We start from the raw sequence: 18,025 nt of genomic DNA, 5'->3' as shown, positions 1-18,025 counted from the left end.
CACGATCGCTCATTACGATATACTAAACATTGGCTTAAGCAATTTTTCTGTGTATACTTTCTACATTATTTGTCATAAAATTCTCGATTACTTATTTTGTATATTCCATGTATATAATCCAAATTGAAAAATTTGTAAGAATATATTATTATATTATTAAAATTATAAGAATATATTATTAAATATATTATTAATTATATCGTAAGAAAATATTATTAATATTCTTTCAAAATATTTAAATGAACAAATATGAAATTGAGATAAAAAGTACGATCGACTCATCAAAAGATTTGTTTTATTATTTTATTTAGATTAGAGTACGTTTACCTTCCATTATATAAAATACATTAATATTTTTGATTTTAGAATATTTACAATATGAACGAACTTTTATGTTTACACGAAATCAATTGAGAAAAACAGAAATAAAATCAAGAGAGCGTAAACACTTCTTTGAAAGAGAATTAAATTATTCACTTGAAAGATAGTTTTGTATGGCTTTCTCATTCAATGACACAAAAGATGGATTCTTGATTTTTTAAAGATAAGATCAACTGCAAGATGTATTTGCGAATCTGAGTCCATTTTAAAATATAATAAAATTTATTAACAAATATAAATAATAATAATTAATTAATAAATATATTCTATAATTTAAATATATACATTAATTAATTATTTATACATTATATTATGTTATAATTAAATTCTTATTTTTAAATATTTCTTTTTTTTTTCTTAATTTAACAAATATTCTTTATTTCAATAATCTTCTTACTTTTTAAATTCCACTTAATATTTAATTAAACACAAGATTCTAAAATAATTCAATATCTTATAATTCTAATTTTAAATAAATATTAATTATTTATCAATTATAATTTATAAGGTAACTATCCAATCACATTCTTAATTATAATAAGAATATTCATAAAAAATTTATTTATATAGTATAATATATGACATATCTTAAATTATTTATTTATTATAATAATAATTACTTCTACTTTATTTAAATTCTCAATTAATATTTGATTATGTAATATAATGTGTGACATATCCTAAATTATTTATTTATTATGATAATCAAGTATCATTTCAGGGATTTCGATTATTATTCAAAAGGAGTACAATTTTATTGAGTATACTTACAATGTAATCATTCTATATAAATTGATTCCAAACTTTTGAATGATTATCACAAAATATTGGATGTAGTCGATCATTTTTCTACTATCAAATGAAAGTATATGAATAAATGTAATGAACCGAAAAGAAAGTTAACAAGTAATGATCGGTGAATGAATTGTTTCTAGATGAAATCATTTATAATATTTAAGTACTTTTTAATTATCGTATCTTCTGAGCATAAGATATGTATCTTAAATAATCTTGTTGAAATGCTTGTATAATTTTATATAAAATGATAAATACACCTGTTTTTTCCTTCTTTCTTGAATGCTCATTTATGATTCACAATCATTTTTAAAAGACTCTTGATTTTGAATAATTATGGTCTCATTGTATGTATTAAGAATAAATACTTGTTCTAACCAGTTATTACCTTCTACTTTTTTTTCAGGCTACTTACCTTCGATTATGCGTAAAAGAAGCAAGGTTGTTAAAAAAAATATTGAGTTTATAATTGAAAGTAGAGGGGTACTGCTACAGTGCAAAGATAGACTTCGTTCAAGCAACATCTCTATCCAAAGTTAAAGAAAGGAAGGAACGTTTATTTTAAACTTTCATAATTTTTTTAAAAGCGCATTAATTTAATTCTGCCCTATGAAAAATAATTCCAAAAGTAAGTAAAATTTATATAGATATGCATTTAGAAAATCGTAATTTTATTGGTTTTTGTGAAAATTAGAAAGTACTGTTTTGTGAAAATTCATTTAAAGTATTATGAAAAATAATTCTGAAAGTAAAATTTATATAGATATGCATTTAGAAAATCGTAATTTTATTGGTTTTTGTGAAAATTAAAAAGTACTGTTTTGTGAAAATTCATTTAATGCTTTAATTCACTTAAATACAGGATGATGTGTCATTATTTTCCAACACGTTAAATCCGAAGAAACTGCTATAATTTGTTAACAAATTAATATTTTTCTGAGAAATTTTGAAGAAAGCGGTAAATTATTCAACTACGAGCTTACTAATTAGAAACATATGCGATTGTTGGAAAGGTAAGGAAAGTACAAAAAGATTTTATTTCCAAGCAGTCCATGCACATTCATGATACAAAATGTTGTGGAATACCTAATTGCATTGCAAACAAAGTTATTTTTACCGCTTCAAAATATCCATTGTTCCAGCGTCACGAAATAGAAGGAAAAGCTAAAAGCATATACTGTTTCTTTAATTCATGAAAAATATTTTATTATATTTATGAAGAGAAACAGAACGATCTATAGCATTTTATAAATTTATTTTAAAACAGATTTGCAATAATCACAATAATATATATATTATTATATATATACATATATATATATATATATATATATATATATATATATATATATTATATATATATTATATATATATTTTGTGAATGATATTTATTTTGTCATACCCATCCAATCATAGATAAGTATATTATTTGTAAATAATAAGTAGTAGAGTAAATTCAAAAAAGGAAAATCCATATATCTGTTGAAATATAACAAATAAAAAATAGTAATTTGCTCCTGCTTCTTCACCATACCGTTTAATTAAAATCCATCAAATATGAGAAATAATTGATTTGTATATACATGAAAACTTAAATTATGATTATTATTTTATCTTTATTTTCTTTCACAATTATGCTTCTTTTACGATGTTCTAAACGTTAAAAGTGGTCCGGAACCATAGCCCAGGTGACCATAAGAAAGAAATAGACGATGACAAATTTCAATATTCGATGCATCCAATAGAGTCTTGAAAATTCGAAAAATAAGTATCATTTAGAAATTATTATTAATGACAGATGAACAATGATGTTAAAATGAAAGAAAGAAGATACCTTTGCCATTTTATATGAGCTTGCGGAAGTGTATCAATGGAATCCTTTAAAATGTACGTTCTTATCCCTAGGATATAAGTTTGAAAGTAACTATCCCAATCGAGCTTTTTCATATTACAAAAGAACAATTCGTCATCCGCAGACTTTAAATTCTTCGTCAATTCGTCCCATCTTTCATTTGTTAAGTTCCATTCAGTCGTAGAAAAATAACAAAGATTGTCCGACATTTTGTGTATTTTATTATACATTCAGAGTAATCTTGAACGAATAATATTATCATCAGTATAAAATTTTTCTCCCTTTTTTCGTTCTAATGTCTTCTCTCCAGAGAATAAGATCAAAGAAATTCACCTTGGCCGTTCATATAAACACAATGCGATCGTATCAGTTATAAAAGCTGGTAGTAAATGTAGAAAATACACGTAGAATAAATAGACGGGCAGATATTTCGTTATGTTTAAAGAAGAGTAACAAATTGCTTCCTTAGACGGTATTAATTGTGCGTATTTAAATATTTCCTTCAGTCTGTTCCTTCAGTCAGTTCCTACATTATCTTCAGATATGTAATTGTAAATGGGAATATCATCGCTAAATCAGAAAGATTATCGATACGAATAAAGAGGATATAATTTATTTTTTTCTAAAATCATTATTTAATTTGGTCGTGAAAATACTATTTCCGTGTAAATGAAATCATTTGAACCTACCGATGATTATTTGCAATGTCCCAGGCACTCGCAATTAGACCATTTATAGTTAGATCTTCGGGTACCAAGTTTATTTTTAACGACCCATCACAATAATGAGTTCTCATTAATCCCATTAAAATGCCTGCAATAATTCCTACTGGTCCGTTCATGTTGTCGATCCATCCCGGAAAAGGTTCTCGATACGTTGATATTGCTAAAAATATTACATTAATTAATATACATTATTTATTGTATTATTCTACAAAAACTATATTACTGCCAACCAATTGCAGGACGAAAGATTTCAATCGGTATCGATTTAGTATGCTTCCGTATCATATCTTCAGCGGCTGATTTCGTGTACACGTATGTATTCGGGCATATTCCAAGTAATCTAAAAAAAAGGAACGATGTAAATGTATTATTAATTAATGCATAATACAAATTCTTAAATTATTTTTTTGTAAATAAGTGAAATAAGTGAAATAAGTAAAAAGAATTATTATTTGGAAATCTAAATGTACCGCGGTGTAATGGCGTTGAGCTATTTTTCATCGAAAGAATTCATCAGATCAATCAACTTGTCCCCATCCATGGGTGGATCATAAAATATCTCTTTAATAGGATTATGAATACAATTAGCATAAGCCGTTGATACGTGTACGAAATTCTAAATTATTGAAGTTCTTGAATAATTGAAAGATCTTGATAGTCTTTAGTAAGTATATACAGGATAAAGATGGTACCTTAAGATTCGGCATTTATTTGGACAAATTTATCAAATCCCTTAGACTTCGGACGTTAATAGCTATCGCCGCTTTCATTGCTTCATTGAATCTTACGGTCGCGGCGACATTGAAAACAATTGATACTTCGCGTATGAGTGTAGCTCTATCAATTTTGGAAATACCGAGATTTGGTAAGCTACAATCCCCCTTGATTGCGACTATTCGTTTTCGGAATTTTGTTTCTTCCTTCCTCAACTTGGAAAACAACTAGAAAACGCACAGAATTGTAAATTTTGTCTATTTCGTTTAATTAAATGTCATAAAAAAATAAATAGCATTAGAAGACTTTGTACATGTTCAAAGTACACTAAACCAATAATTTATTTATTAATTTCTTGTTATTTATATCTAGCAAGTATATATAAGGTATTCAATTTATCTCAAATAATTGAAATTTGAGAGATTGAAACGAGCAAAAAAATTTTTGAAGAGATTTGTTTGGTATGATCGGAAACATTTAGTATGGTGTCAAATTTATTTATTATAAATCGAACGATATGGAAAATTATACAGCTAAATTGATTTTTTTAATAGAAATATATATTCTTTTTTAACGTTTGGATGATTTTTTGAGACGAATTCGACGACTTTCTATATGAAGCCATCCATTATTATAAAATATTTTAAATTACATTACATTATAAATTCGTGAGATCTTAAATAGTAAGGAATACAAATATATATCACTAGTTCCTGACTGTTATACTGCATACAATTGAACATGAAAGTATATCAATCCAACTATTAAAAAGCAGTTATATAGTTCGATTTAAAAAAAAGGAATTTGACTTTGAAATTCTCCCAACGCTTAACACGCTTAAAAAGGAATTAAAATATGATGTATACCTTCACATTAAACAATTCCGTACAAAGACTTTCTTTATTAAGTTCGACCTCTCACAAGTTATTCCCATTTTTCAAAATAAATAAGGCACGCTGTATACATTATTTAATAAATATAGAATTTCATAGATAAAGAATCAAAGAAAATATAGAAATAATAAACAATTAACCGATTCTTCCATAAGTTCATCCAAGCGTTCAAGAACATTTTTCCCTTTTTTCGAACGTATTAAAATATAAATGCATCTGATGCCAGGACATCCTCTTAACAATTTCTCGATTAATGATTTTCCCATGAATCCAGTTCCGCCAGTCAAAAATACACTTTCATCGTCGTAAAACTTTTGAATAGGCTTGTCGATTATTTCGGCAGACGATTCTATAGTTGATGTTCCAACTGTTGAATCAAGGGCCACTTCTTGGTCAGACTCTTCTAACAGCGGTTTCATCATTTCTACTCTTCCAAATCGACCTATAAAAGTAAGCGTGAATTAGACATTTTTTTTAAATTCTATATCATAATTTTCTCTTCTTTAATCCGCTTTCATATTCATGTGACCACACGACCACGATCACTTCCAATTATAAAATATAAATTCATGGCAAGCACGTTTGTGTATATATACCTATATATTACTTTTCTTTGATGCGAACGTACAAAAAGTAATAATGCGAAATAAAGAATGTTAAATACGGTTAACAAAATATCCTCTAATTAATTTGCATTTTAATTGTTTATTACAATATATTTTCTTCTTTAATCTATTATGATTATGATCAAAGAAGCAATATTTCGTGGGAAGAATTTTTCACCTTTTTGGCTTGTCTTGAAATAATTCGAAAAAAATCAATTGACCCAATGCGTTATGAGGGCAGTGAGAGTCAATTGTGACATTGGTTCGTCGAAATTTATCCACAGTAAGTGTGTAGGCAATATAAGATACATATCTATATCTATAATAAATATGTATCTTATTTTCAGTCTACCGTTTTGAGACATTGTTCGATAAAAAAAAAAAAAAAAAAAAAAAAAACGAAAACAAAAAAGAAAACAACCGCTAAGGTTGTGCACTCATTATCTTTTTTGTTTTCAAATCTTACGCCAAATTTTACGATAGTTTTCTCTCTATTCTTGATTTATCATCTCCCAATTCAATATAGAAAACATAGCATTTAGATAACAATCAGGATTCGATAAATTCCAAATCAATGTTATTAAACAATCGAACTGTCGATTTTATGGAGAAATAAAAAAAAAAAAAAGAAATAGCTGCATATAATAAAAAGAAAGAAATGTTTATGTAATTCATTTAATTGAGAAAACGATTTTTCTACAATAGTGTCGTTTATATATTATAATATACAATATTGAATACATAATGTTAGATATCCGTTTCTATGTTTGTTTTTTACTTTTAATCCCCTATCAAATGTTAAATATATAGTTTATATATGTATTATATTTAATGCTACTTGCAAATTAACATAATAAAATTATATAATATAATATTTTATAATAATGTAAAATTTCAGAAAAGAAATGTTCATAAAATTACAATATGTTATAAAATAATATAATAAAAAAGATACGAAACATATAAACGAAGTATCGTGATTGTTTCTCTCACACTGACTATTATTTTCGCGTAATATCACGCATAATTGTAAATATAATCTTTAATAATTGAAATATTTTTTTTTTCATAAATACACAAATTTTACTCTCTTTCACAGGTATTTTCCAATTATGGATTGAAATGGCGTATGTGCTTTAAAAAAAATTATTAACGTAATTACTAACTTGATCCCTAATGTACTTTCCTACCGTACTCACGATAAGTGTATATACTCGAACAGAGTTCACTTTTACACTAAACTATAAAATCAGATAGAAGCAGCTTAATATTGTTCCCCTCTACTATTTATTCAGCATATCCAACACGACCTGAAAGTTTAACAATTCTAAAGGTCAAAATTTAATTTTTATATTTTTACTCGGATTATTGAAATCTAAAATAACTGTAAACAAAAAATGCAAATCAATTTATCCTGATGAAAATGATAAGAAATATTCGAAATAAAAACTCGCCAATAATAACCTCAATGTACTTATGCATCTATTGGCCTGACGCATAATTATTGCATTATTAATTTCATGCTAATTTTCACTGCCTTCCAATAAATATCGAAGAACAAATCATCTAATAGTGATATATCGTTTTCAAAAAATATTTAATTACTTTATACAAGTTTTTAAGAATATAGTGGGATATATTTTTATAAGTAATAAATAAGTTAATTAATAAGAAAAAAAATATCCGACCAAATTTTTATGAATAAAAATATCCAAATAATTATAATTTCAGCCATCTTTCCGTGCCACCCGAAAGGAAGGCTAAAGATACAATTTTTCATAAAATTTACATTTTAAACAAAATCCCTTAAATAAGAGAACACATTGATCCGCACTTTGCAAGAACGTGAATTGAAATTATTCTTTCCTCTTCATTTTCATTGACAATCTTGTTTCTTTCACGAAAATCTGAACATTACGATAAGCCATGAAATCATGTAATTATAAAGAAAATACAGGGAATAACGAATTTCAATATCTGATGCTTCCATTAAAGCATTACAAATTCGAACAATAAATATCATTAGAATGCGATAGTGAACGTAAAATGCAAGAAAGAAGATATCTCTGTTATTCTACACGAACATGTAGATGCTTTTCAATGAGATTCTTTAAGAGATATGTTTGAAAATAAATATCCTTCAAAAACAAAGTCCTTCGTAAAAGGAAAAAGAAGTATTCACGATTTTTGGTTGTTAATTTATGCGATTTATCAACCACTAATGATTAGCGGTTTGATCATCAGAACTCCGGACATTAAGTTCACTTTTACCAATCCATCCTGATAATTAGTTTCTATTAATCCCATTCCAGCACCTGCTGTAATTTCTATTGGTCCGTGTATATTATAAATTCATCCTTAAATAGATTCTTAATATTTGAATATTATTAAAAATATTACATTAATTTTTTCGGTTCCATGGGTGACTATTGTTGCTCACTATAAAATTTTCCTAATATATTATGATCGACTAAAGTGGTTTACGTTCAAAATCCTTCATAAATATCAGAGACGACTAAAGTCACGAATAATTATGTCCAGGAAAATCAGTGAAGAAAAATAAAATCAAGTAAAAGAAATTTATATAGCCTATATATATATATATATATATATATATATATATATATATATATATATATATATAATTATTATCATTTAGTATTTAACCAAAGTGCGGTAGCAATAAAAAAATCACCACTATGAAGAAAAACTTGACAGAATTTACAAATAAATAATGTCTCGCTTAATTTATTATACGTACCATATACGTACCATATCTTTTTTTGTCTTTCTACAAAATAATCATACAACCCCGATGACTTAATTTTAAATGAAATCTGCTAAAACATGTAATCGTTAGAAACATTTGAAATGTCGCAATAACCGTTATATATTTTGATCTAGAAAGATTATTCGAGTGCTAACATCTTACGATCTAACTGAATAATTGAAAACATTAGGACAAATTTTGTGAAGGTATTCAATAAGAATAAAAAATATGAAAGAAAAAGAAAGGAGATATTATAAGGAAAATAAAAGTAACATATTTTCTCATAACCGACTAAAAATATGATGAATATGTATGATTAATACATCAAATGAATCTTTCAATCTTCTGCATATATTATTAACAGTCAGTCTCTCTTCATCTTGAAATCTAATAAAAAAAGAAATAACGCACGCTTAATTTATTAATTAGTTTTTTGTAATATTTCTCTATCGTTCATTAATCGTTATTGAAATATATTGACATTATTTGAATAATAATAAATTTCGATAAATTTTAAATCGACTCGATTAGAAACGGTCTGATATTAATAATGGTTATTTAAAAAAAAAGAGAATTGTGACAGATGATGAGAAGAAAAAAGATGCATAAACTGTGCAATTGAGCTCGTATATTTTATAAAATAATGTAGCTTAGATTTATGAACATAGATATTTATCAATTTTGAATATTCGTACCACGTGCAGTTATAATTACATGCAATGTGGAAATACTTTCGAAAGAGTGATTTTTCGCTTTCATTTTCTTCTTCTAATTTTGCATTTGATCCCAATTGAAATAAAACTCTATAATTATATTTCAGTGATACTTGTACCATTAAACAATATTATAAAATACAAGAATACAGAGAAAATATGAAATAAATGAATGATCACGATCATATCTCTCACGCTTGCCATTTCCATAAATTTGCATACTCAATATCAAGTGAGTAATATTTCCATTTTGAAAAATGCAATGATCAATTCGCTTAGTAAACGTTATTGTCATACTAAGACTTTATAATTGTTGTATTAATAAATTATATTAATTATTATCGTGAGAATTATTTAACGAGAGACAATTCGATTTTAATTTGACACTAAACTATTTTGTAAAATGTTATATTTATTCATATTGCGAATTTACCTATGTCTTATTTGTCAAAATATTTTAACAATTATTTGTTTATTTTTAATTTTTTATTGTATTTTTGCGTTGAAAATGACTCAAGGATAGGTTCATAAGGTTCGTTCAATTCGACTGTATCAATTATAATTAAAAAATTTTAATCAAATTTATATTACATTAAAATATATTAATATTTGATAAGGAAAACAATTTTTTTCTCGTAATTATCGCGCATGGCTATAAATGAATATCGTATAACGTATGACGAGTACGAGGGAAAAATCACAATCATTCGTTCATTTTCTTCGTATTCTGCATTCTATTATATTTTTTACTATATATTATTTCTATTATATTATTTACTATATTTAATATTTATATTTTATATTTCATTATTTACTATCATATATTATATTATACCATTAAATATGTACCGTTAAATACAATACAAATGCCAATTATAGATTTGGAACTGAAATGGGATCAAATTCCAAAAAGATTAAAATCCAAAAGGTATTTCTATGTTATACAAAAGTTTACACTGCCCGTTGAAAAACAAATTCGAAAATATTAAATTATTTGATGCAAACGACTCGTTCGAGTTTAGATATGTACATAGATCTACATAATAGTTTATTTAGTGCATTCAGTTAAATAGATCATTTTATCTTTTCTCTTGCTTACATTTCTTACTCTTTTTTTAATTTATCAGCAAAAATCCTTGACAGTTTAATTAAGTCGATCAGAAATTTATCAAACCTGATTATTATGCAGCATCCGTATAAGGCGTGAATCACAAAAACATATGGATTTTCTTTTACATGTGAACTATATAACCCTTAGGCAAATGATATTCTAAAATGATTCGTGACCAATATCTTCATATAGTCATAGTCATAGTCTCGTTTTAATTTTTATTCGACGATGATTATTATAATTTAAGATTTCTGGCGCACCTACAAGAATAAATTACTAATATTTTTTGTTAACCGGTTACGTTTTTACTTTTTTCTTGGACTGAATTTGCATTCGATCTTTATTAATATTATCGATAAATTTGTATAATCGTGCTTGCGTGAATGTAGAAAAGAAGTGAAACAGCATACAAATGATATTCTCTCCTAGTACAATATTAATCGAATAATTTAATGCAAATTGAAATGATATAAAATTTTTGACTTCAAACGTTAATAGCTGACGTCAATTTCATTTTCTCCTTGTATCTCACAGTCGAAGCAACATAGAAAAGAACTGGGATCTCTCGTATAGGTATAGTTCTATCGATCATAAAGATACTGAGATTCGGCAAATTACAGTCGCCCTTGATTGCGATTATGCGATGTCAAAATTCTGATTGTCTATTCCTCAGCTTGAAAAATAACTGTGGAAATCACACATTGAAAGATCTGTGAATCTTTCCGTTTTTTTCACATACGCATCATAAATAAGTGTTATTTCATGAAAAACAACCGTTTGCAACTTCTAGCATGTTCAACGTGTATCATATTACAAAACTTATTTATCAACTTTTTTCTTTTTACATGTACTGAATATTAAATACCGTTTCTAGTGGTAACAGGGAATCTCAGAATTTAATCAGAGTGATATCATATAGATAATTTAATTATATTATTAGATATTAGTAAGAAATAATAATCGATCACATTTAAACAACTCATTATTCGAATCTTCCATGAGTTTCGTCATGCATGGAAGCACGTTCTTTACTAATTTTCGAAAATATCAAAAGTTAAATGAATCTGATGACGTACTAATTTCTCAATAATTTTTCGTTGAATAATTTCATCTCGTTACCGTTGATAATTATTCAAAGAGTAAATAGAATTATCGGATTAGTTTTAGAAATAAATGAAAAATAAAAAGATAAGGTAGTACTAAAAATCAATGAGTACAATGAAGAAATACAGAAAATAGGGAAATAAATCATTTTAAATTAAATATATTACATAAGCATTATAATAAACATTTAACAAATACGTCGAAATTTAATTATGAAATGTAGAGTTTTCGTTCGTTATTTGTTGTGTACAATGATAGTTAAAGTTTTGAAAGGTAGAGGGAAAGGACTACCAACTTCTAGTAGACTTTATAATTCAGTGCAAGAATGCCCTTCTTTCGTGTAGCATCTAAAAATTGCATGAGCACAAGAGAAAAACGTTTATAACTTCGATGAATTGGCGTCAATTTTAATTGTGCAAAACAGAAAATAATTCTAAAACTAAGTTAAGTTAATATAAATTTGCATTAAAAATTCATAATTATAAAATATGTTAAAAAGATGTAGTCATAATCCTCTATGATAATTCAACAAATTCCAAGTTTACGTTGAAAAAAGTATAAAAAATCTTTTCGAGTTACACGCAGTTATGCGAAATATTTTTTCAGTTATTTATATATTATCATAATTTAACAAAATAAAAAAAAACTAGCTGCAAAATATCGCACTCTAATTGTAATAAGATATTGCTAAACCGAATAATTTAAATAGCCCGTGATAATTAAAATACTAACAAATTTTTCATAATTTTTGAAATATTATATATTTTTGTATAATCAAAATTTAAATAAATATGAAGAATTCAAATTAATATATTATAATTTAAACAATTAAATTAATAAATCACAATTATTACGATTACAATTTGGCAAGACAAAAATTTTTTAAATATTAATGTAATACTTTAATACAGAAAATTTTTATTTTTACTAATATTTATATTTATATTTTTAATATAAAGATCAAAGGAGAAAATAAAAGCAAGCAAATGAGGAAGAGAGGATGTAATTATATTCGGAGACAATATTCTACATTCGACCATAGCTAAAAACTTGACGAATTTAAAAGGATTAAAGATTTTTTATGAAACACACGACAATTAACATAAAAATACAGAAGAAATTTACTATAGGTAATTCCTCTTTCACTCGTCTCACTAAGACGCATCGTGTCGATTTATTTTACAAATAAATTAAAATCCGGTTAAACCTGATTAAAATTAGAAATCACATTTCTCTGGTCTCCATGAATAAAAGAGAAAGTATAGCGTGATAACTAATTATGGTGGAAGGTCATAACAATGAATGATATTCATTTCAAAGATACTTTGAGAGACGTAATAAACATTTTTCACTACATATTACGTATTATTTTGATACTTTTCCATTTCGAAAAAACTGATATATTCATATGTTATGATATCAGATTATTCATAATAATCATAGATTTTGCAATTACGAAAATTTTTATTTAACAGCGTTCTAAACATTTAATTAGATAATGATCCTTCGACCAATTGAAAAAAAAATAAATACGTAAATAAATATTTTTAAACAGGGGAATAAAATCAGGAGGTAATAATTAAACAAAAAATTGTGACGAGGATATCACTTAAAAAATTGAATTATCTTTTGACACGTACCGAACAGAAGAAAGTAATTGACCATGTAAATTTTTATCTGCCTGCCTGTACCAATAATTACATAATTTCTTGCATCATTTCCAAACTCATCTAGAAAGCAACATGTAAATTCGAATGTAGAAATTCTTTCTGTTATTCTACTTTACGCATTAATTTTGATCGTCCCTCCTTTTCTTCATCGCATGAATGTTTCATCCATTTCTAAAATAAGATTGATAATTTTCATTTTCGTTTAAGTCTCGTTCTTAATGTTTAAGTACATACTATTGATCACGTCTCCTAACGATAAAAATATACATGTCTTAAACATGCCATTGAAACACTTCTACAAGCATATATAAAATAACAAAGACATCTTTTTTTTTGCCATTTTTTTTATTCCTCCTTTGTCATTAGAATTTAAAATAATGCGCCCTTTCCGAATTTAGGCTTTATTGGATACATCAAGCATTGAAAAAAGCAATAACCTGTGTGTGCTGATCGCTTCTTTTGGACCACATGCATTTTCCAGGATACTAATTATGTTTGTATATAAGAAAAAAAAGCAAGAGTGTCGAAGAAGATCAAGAATTGATCAATGAAACGTGGTGGGAGAAAAAGGTTAAATGCTTTTGGTTGTTTCTATATTTCAGTTCAAAAGTGAGCTTCGTTCAATCAATATCTCCTACTGTCCTAAGGAATAGAAAAAAATCTCTACTCCGAATGATCATAACTTTACTATAAATCCGTCTATTTTAATTGTGTAATATAGAAAATAATTCTGAAAGTAAGTAAATTTTATAGAAGTATACATCTAAAAAGAATCAGAATAAAAAGGTGTGTGGTATAAAAATTTACTAACATTCTTTTACGAAAATTCAAGTAAATAATTACGTGAAAATTTTAAAAAGCATAAAAAGGTTTGTGAGTTACACGAAATTACGGAAATATAAGAAATAAAGGTATTCGATTAATATTATAATTCAACAAAATCTAGAAAAATTAGCTGCAACCACCATAATTAATACGATAAATAGAACGCCAAAATTTTTTTTTAATTTTCGAAATATTCAGAAGTGTAAACACGGAATGTGATCAGCTTTGATTATTCTTTTGTTAGTGGACCGATAAAAGATATTTTTATCTAACATAAACATTGTTGATACGGAATCTGTAATGTAATTACCTACAGTAAATTTCTTGACACTCTTTTTTGTCGATTTTTATATAATCCCCTTTAGTTTCACATAGACCAACTTTTAACTTTTTTGCACTTATCTTTTATCAAATATTGAAAAGATTTCTCCAAGAATCGTAATAAATATTTTTTTCCTGTCTGAACGAAGGAAGACTAAAAAATTTTTCTAGTTGAAAGAATTTCATATCATTTTATTAACGAGAAATATTAGACGTTGTTCTGTTTGCGTAGTAAGCGAAAAATTATAGGTAGACTAGTAGAGAGAAATGATCGCAGTCGAAGACACAATTGATTTTTCTTGTATATCTTCGCCTATGATGTTCACTAATTACACTTTATTATGAGGCAGGTTGAACGATACATTTGCAATTGAAACGTTTTTCTTTACCTTATACTAGATAAAAAACAATATCATGAAGCAATTAATATTAATATACGTACATGTTTCTTTCTTACATGATATGTGATATTTTTCCCTTTCGAATTGAGAGCACCAATTATCGATCATTTTCTATCATAAAGAAATTGTCTATTTTAAATTATAGATATATATTAGGACGAGTAATAGATGCAATGAATGCCTTTTAATAATCGATATTAAGATAGAAAGAGCAAACCCATCGGAATAAAGATTGTGTTAATGATAAACAAACGTTCGCATATAATACTTTTAACGGACACTTGAACTTATTTGCATTATCGTTTAAACGATTAAAATAAATAAATACAATAGAGAAACAGAGAAGATTTCTGCATTTACGTTCATGTTTATGTTTACAGATCGATTTAGAAAAGCAAATATGATAGACGTACAGCCAGAAAGAGGTGAACAAGAAATAGCCCTATCGGAAAGTTCTTTGAGAGATGCTACGGAAACTAAATATGTTCCTGCATATATTCAACCCATCGGGGATAATTACGAACTTACACCCATTCAAAAATTTTACAATGGTCAAAGTATTTTTATAACTGGTGGAACAGGATTCATAGGAAAGTTATTGATCGAGAAATTGTTAAGAGAATGTCCCGGTATCACTTGCATTTATCTTTTGATCCGTACGAAAAAAGGGAAAAGTGTGCATCAACGCATGAAAGAACTAATAGAAAATTCTGTAAGTTATTATATCTTATTTCCATGCATTAGATTCATTGAGTTATTATATCTATTACAGGGATTAGTAAATTATTATTTCACCTTTGATTCATCTTTGAAATTATCTCTTTCTATTAAATAATATAATTGGAATATAAAATAAAGATATTTGAGAAACAAAGTATTGGTCTATCATAACGTGGAAAAGGTCGCAAAAAGTCGTTTTCCTGTCATTTATGATAATAATTATGATAATAATGAGAGAGAAAATATTCACAACTCTGTATCAACTTTCCAGTTATTTTCCACTTTGAGAGAGAAACAACCAACATTCCAGAATCGTATAGTTCCAATCAATGGCGATTGTACCTTGCCGAATCTCGATATCTCAATGGTCGATAGAGCTACATTAATACGCGAGGTCTCAATTATTTTTCATGTCGCCACAACCGTTAAGTTCAACGAGAAAATAAAATTGGCGACAGAAATCAACGTTCGAAGTGTAAAAGATATAATAAATTTGTCCAAAGAAATGTCAAAACTGAAGGTGCCACCTTTGTCCTCTGTATACGTATTAATAACAATCATGGTCTTTCAAAATCTGACTTTAACAAATCTTTGTTATGCTTAAAATTTCAGAGTGTTGTGCACGTATCAACGGCTTATTCCAATTGTTTTCATATTCCACTTGAGGAGAAATTTTATGACCCACCGATAGATCCCGACGAGTTGATAAATTTGGTGAACTGTATAAATGAAAAATTGCTCGACGATATTACCCCACAGTACGTTTATATCTCGGAATATCGATTGCTTAGTTTCATATTTATTTATAAAAAAATATAAAATGAATAGTACACTTAATAAAACACTCACACAATTCTTTGATTGTAGATTACTCGGAATATGGCCAAATACTTATGTTTATACGAAAACAGTCGCAGAGAATCTTATAAGAAAGCATGCTGATTCTATACCGCTGGGAATATTTCGGCCAGGAATGGGTTGGTAGCAAAACAATTCTTATAAAACAAAGTAATAAATAATGTTGTATTAATTGATGTATTATTTCTAGTTATATCCACGTATCGAGAACCTATCCGAGGATGGATCGACAACAGGAACGGACCAACAGGAATCACAACAAATGTTTTTATGGGATTAATGCGAACTCACCATTGTGACGGATCGATAAATATGGACATAGTACCTGGAGATTTGACCACCAATGGAATAATCGCTAGCGCATGGGAGATTGCAAATAATCGAAAGTAACGACAAATACTCGAAACAATATTTTTAGGATCAAATTAAATAATGATATTAGAATATATTGAATTAATTCGTCCGTATGAATAAATAATCTTTTTAGAACCAACGAAGATATTCCCATTTACAATTACGTATCAAAGGACAATCCATTCACTTACGGTAGATTTTTGGAAAAGATACTTACATATGGAGAATTGGTACCGTTTGAAAAGGCAATTTGGTGCCCTATCTTTGAAATAACAAAATATCGGTCGATCTATCTTTTCTACGTATATTTTCTACATTTACTACCAGCTCTTATAATCGATACACTCTCTTTGTGCACGGATAGAAACCCAAGGTAAATTTCTCTTATCTTATTTTCTGGAGAGAGCATATTAGAACGATAAAGAAGCGAAAAATTTCATCTGGCGATAATCCTTTCCGTTCAAGGTTATTCAGAATGTACAATAAGATTCACGAAATGTCAAATCTACTTAGTTATTTTTCTATAAACGAAAAAAAATTTACGAATGAAAGATGGAACGAATTGTTGAAGAAGTTAACGATCGAAGATCGTGAATTATTCTATTGTGATATGAAGGATCTCGTTTGGAATACTTATTTTGAAACATATTTCACAGGTGTAAGAAAATATATCTTAAAGGATCCTATTGAAACACTCCCACAAGCTCGTATAAAATGGCGAAGGTATCCTTTTTATTGCATTTTTACTTCGTTGTCCCTCTATTATTAACAATCACTTTCAAATAATATTGATTTTTCAAATTTTCAAGGTTTTATCTGATGCATCAAGGATTGAAACTTCTTATCGCCTGTATCCTATTTATGATCACATGGGCTATGATTTCCAGGCTGCTTGTAACATTTGGATCTCCGTAAAAGAAGCAAAGATAAGCAAATGAATGAAGGATAAAAATAAGCATAATTTAGGCTATCGCCTACGAATCAATAATTTCTTGAATGAAAATAAATCAAAATTAAACGGTTTTTATTCGTGTAATCTCGGACAGATATTTGGGTTAGAACCTTTTCCTTATACACTACGCCATTTATTGCATATAATATATACTTATTTTTTTATATTTAATTTTTATTAAGTGTTAAATTGTGGCCAAATGCTTACCCATGAGTTTCACTCCTAAACTTCTTTAAAACAATGTATCACTTTTACTAGATC

At 27.0% G+C, this 18,025-nt stretch overlaps 5 protein-coding genes across 11 annotated transcripts in view; 2 read left to right on the top strand and 3 right to left on the bottom strand.

Moving 5' to 3' along the window:
* The window catches only part of LOC124432426 (fatty acyl-CoA reductase wat-like), a 90,410-nt gene that overhangs the window by 68,328 nt on the left and 4,057 nt on the right, over positions 1 to 18,025 (top strand). The window lies entirely within an intron of this gene.
* On the top strand, positions 1,670 to 17,839 carry LOC124432430 (fatty acyl-CoA reductase wat-like). 4 transcript variants are annotated; one of them, XM_046981403.1, is made up of 9 exons: positions 1,670 to 1,804; positions 15,261 to 15,592; positions 15,872 to 16,120; positions 16,213 to 16,358; positions 16,468 to 16,577; positions 16,649 to 16,844; positions 16,946 to 17,185; positions 17,469 to 17,535; positions 17,622 to 17,839. In XM_046981403.1, the coding sequence occupies exons 1-8, from the start codon at positions 1,786 to 1,788 to the stop codon at positions 17,500 to 17,502; spliced, it is 1,326 nt and encodes a 441-aa protein (XP_046837359.1). In that variant the 5' UTR covers positions 1,670 to 1,785; the 3' UTR covers positions 17,503 to 17,535; positions 17,622 to 17,839. The 4 variants fall into 4 exon arrangements, with proteins under 4 accessions (XP_046837359.1, XP_046837356.1, XP_046837358.1 ...); XM_046981400.1 differs by having other exon boundaries at positions 17,278 to 17,535; XM_046981402.1 differs by lacking the exon at positions 1,670 to 1,804 and adding an exon at positions 1,911 to 1,924 and having other exon boundaries at positions 17,278 to 17,535.
* On the bottom strand, positions 2,795 to 3,258 carry LOC124432432 (fatty acyl-CoA reductase wat-like). Its single transcript, XM_046981405.1, has 2 exons — positions 3,011 to 3,258; positions 2,795 to 2,924 (listed from the first exon to the last, which is right to left on the bottom strand). Exons 1-2 carry the CDS (start codon positions 3,256 to 3,258, stop codon positions 2,837 to 2,839), a joined length of 336 nt encoding a protein of 111 aa, XP_046837361.1. The 3' UTR covers positions 2,795 to 2,836.
* LOC124432435 (fatty acyl-CoA reductase wat-like) lies at positions 3,146 to 4,483 on the bottom strand. Its single transcript, XM_046981410.1, has 5 exons — positions 4,224 to 4,483; positions 3,984 to 4,093; positions 3,718 to 3,913; positions 3,362 to 3,598; positions 3,146 to 3,268 (listed from the first exon to the last, which is right to left on the bottom strand). Exons 2-4 carry the CDS (start codon positions 4,036 to 4,038, stop codon positions 3,544 to 3,546), a joined length of 306 nt encoding a protein of 101 aa, XP_046837366.1. The 5' UTR covers positions 4,039 to 4,093; positions 4,224 to 4,483; the 3' UTR covers positions 3,146 to 3,268; positions 3,362 to 3,543.
* Positions 4,563 to 16,567, bottom strand: LOC124432433 (putative fatty acyl-CoA reductase CG5065). 2 transcript variants are annotated; one of them, XM_046981407.1, is made up of 4 exons: positions 16,450 to 16,567; positions 5,501 to 5,802; positions 5,334 to 5,423; positions 4,563 to 4,694 (listed from the first exon to the last, which is right to left on the bottom strand). In XM_046981407.1, the coding sequence occupies exons 2-3, from the start codon at positions 5,780 to 5,782 to the stop codon at positions 5,385 to 5,387; spliced, it is 321 nt and encodes a 106-aa protein (XP_046837363.1). In that variant the 5' UTR covers positions 5,783 to 5,802; positions 16,450 to 16,567; the 3' UTR covers positions 4,563 to 4,694; positions 5,334 to 5,384. The 2 variants fall into 2 exon arrangements, with proteins under 2 accessions (XP_046837363.1, XP_046837364.1); XM_046981408.1 differs by lacking the exon at positions 16,450 to 16,567 and adding an exon at positions 7,165 to 7,189.

Source organism: Vespa crabro, chromosome 25 (genome assembly GCF_910589235.1).
Source record: "Vespa crabro chromosome 25, iyVesCrab1.2, whole genome shotgun sequence".
NCBI lineage: Eukaryota > Metazoa > Arthropoda > Insecta > Hymenoptera > Vespidae > Vespa > Vespa crabro.
This window is presented reverse-complemented; position numbering and strand designations above follow the sequence as displayed.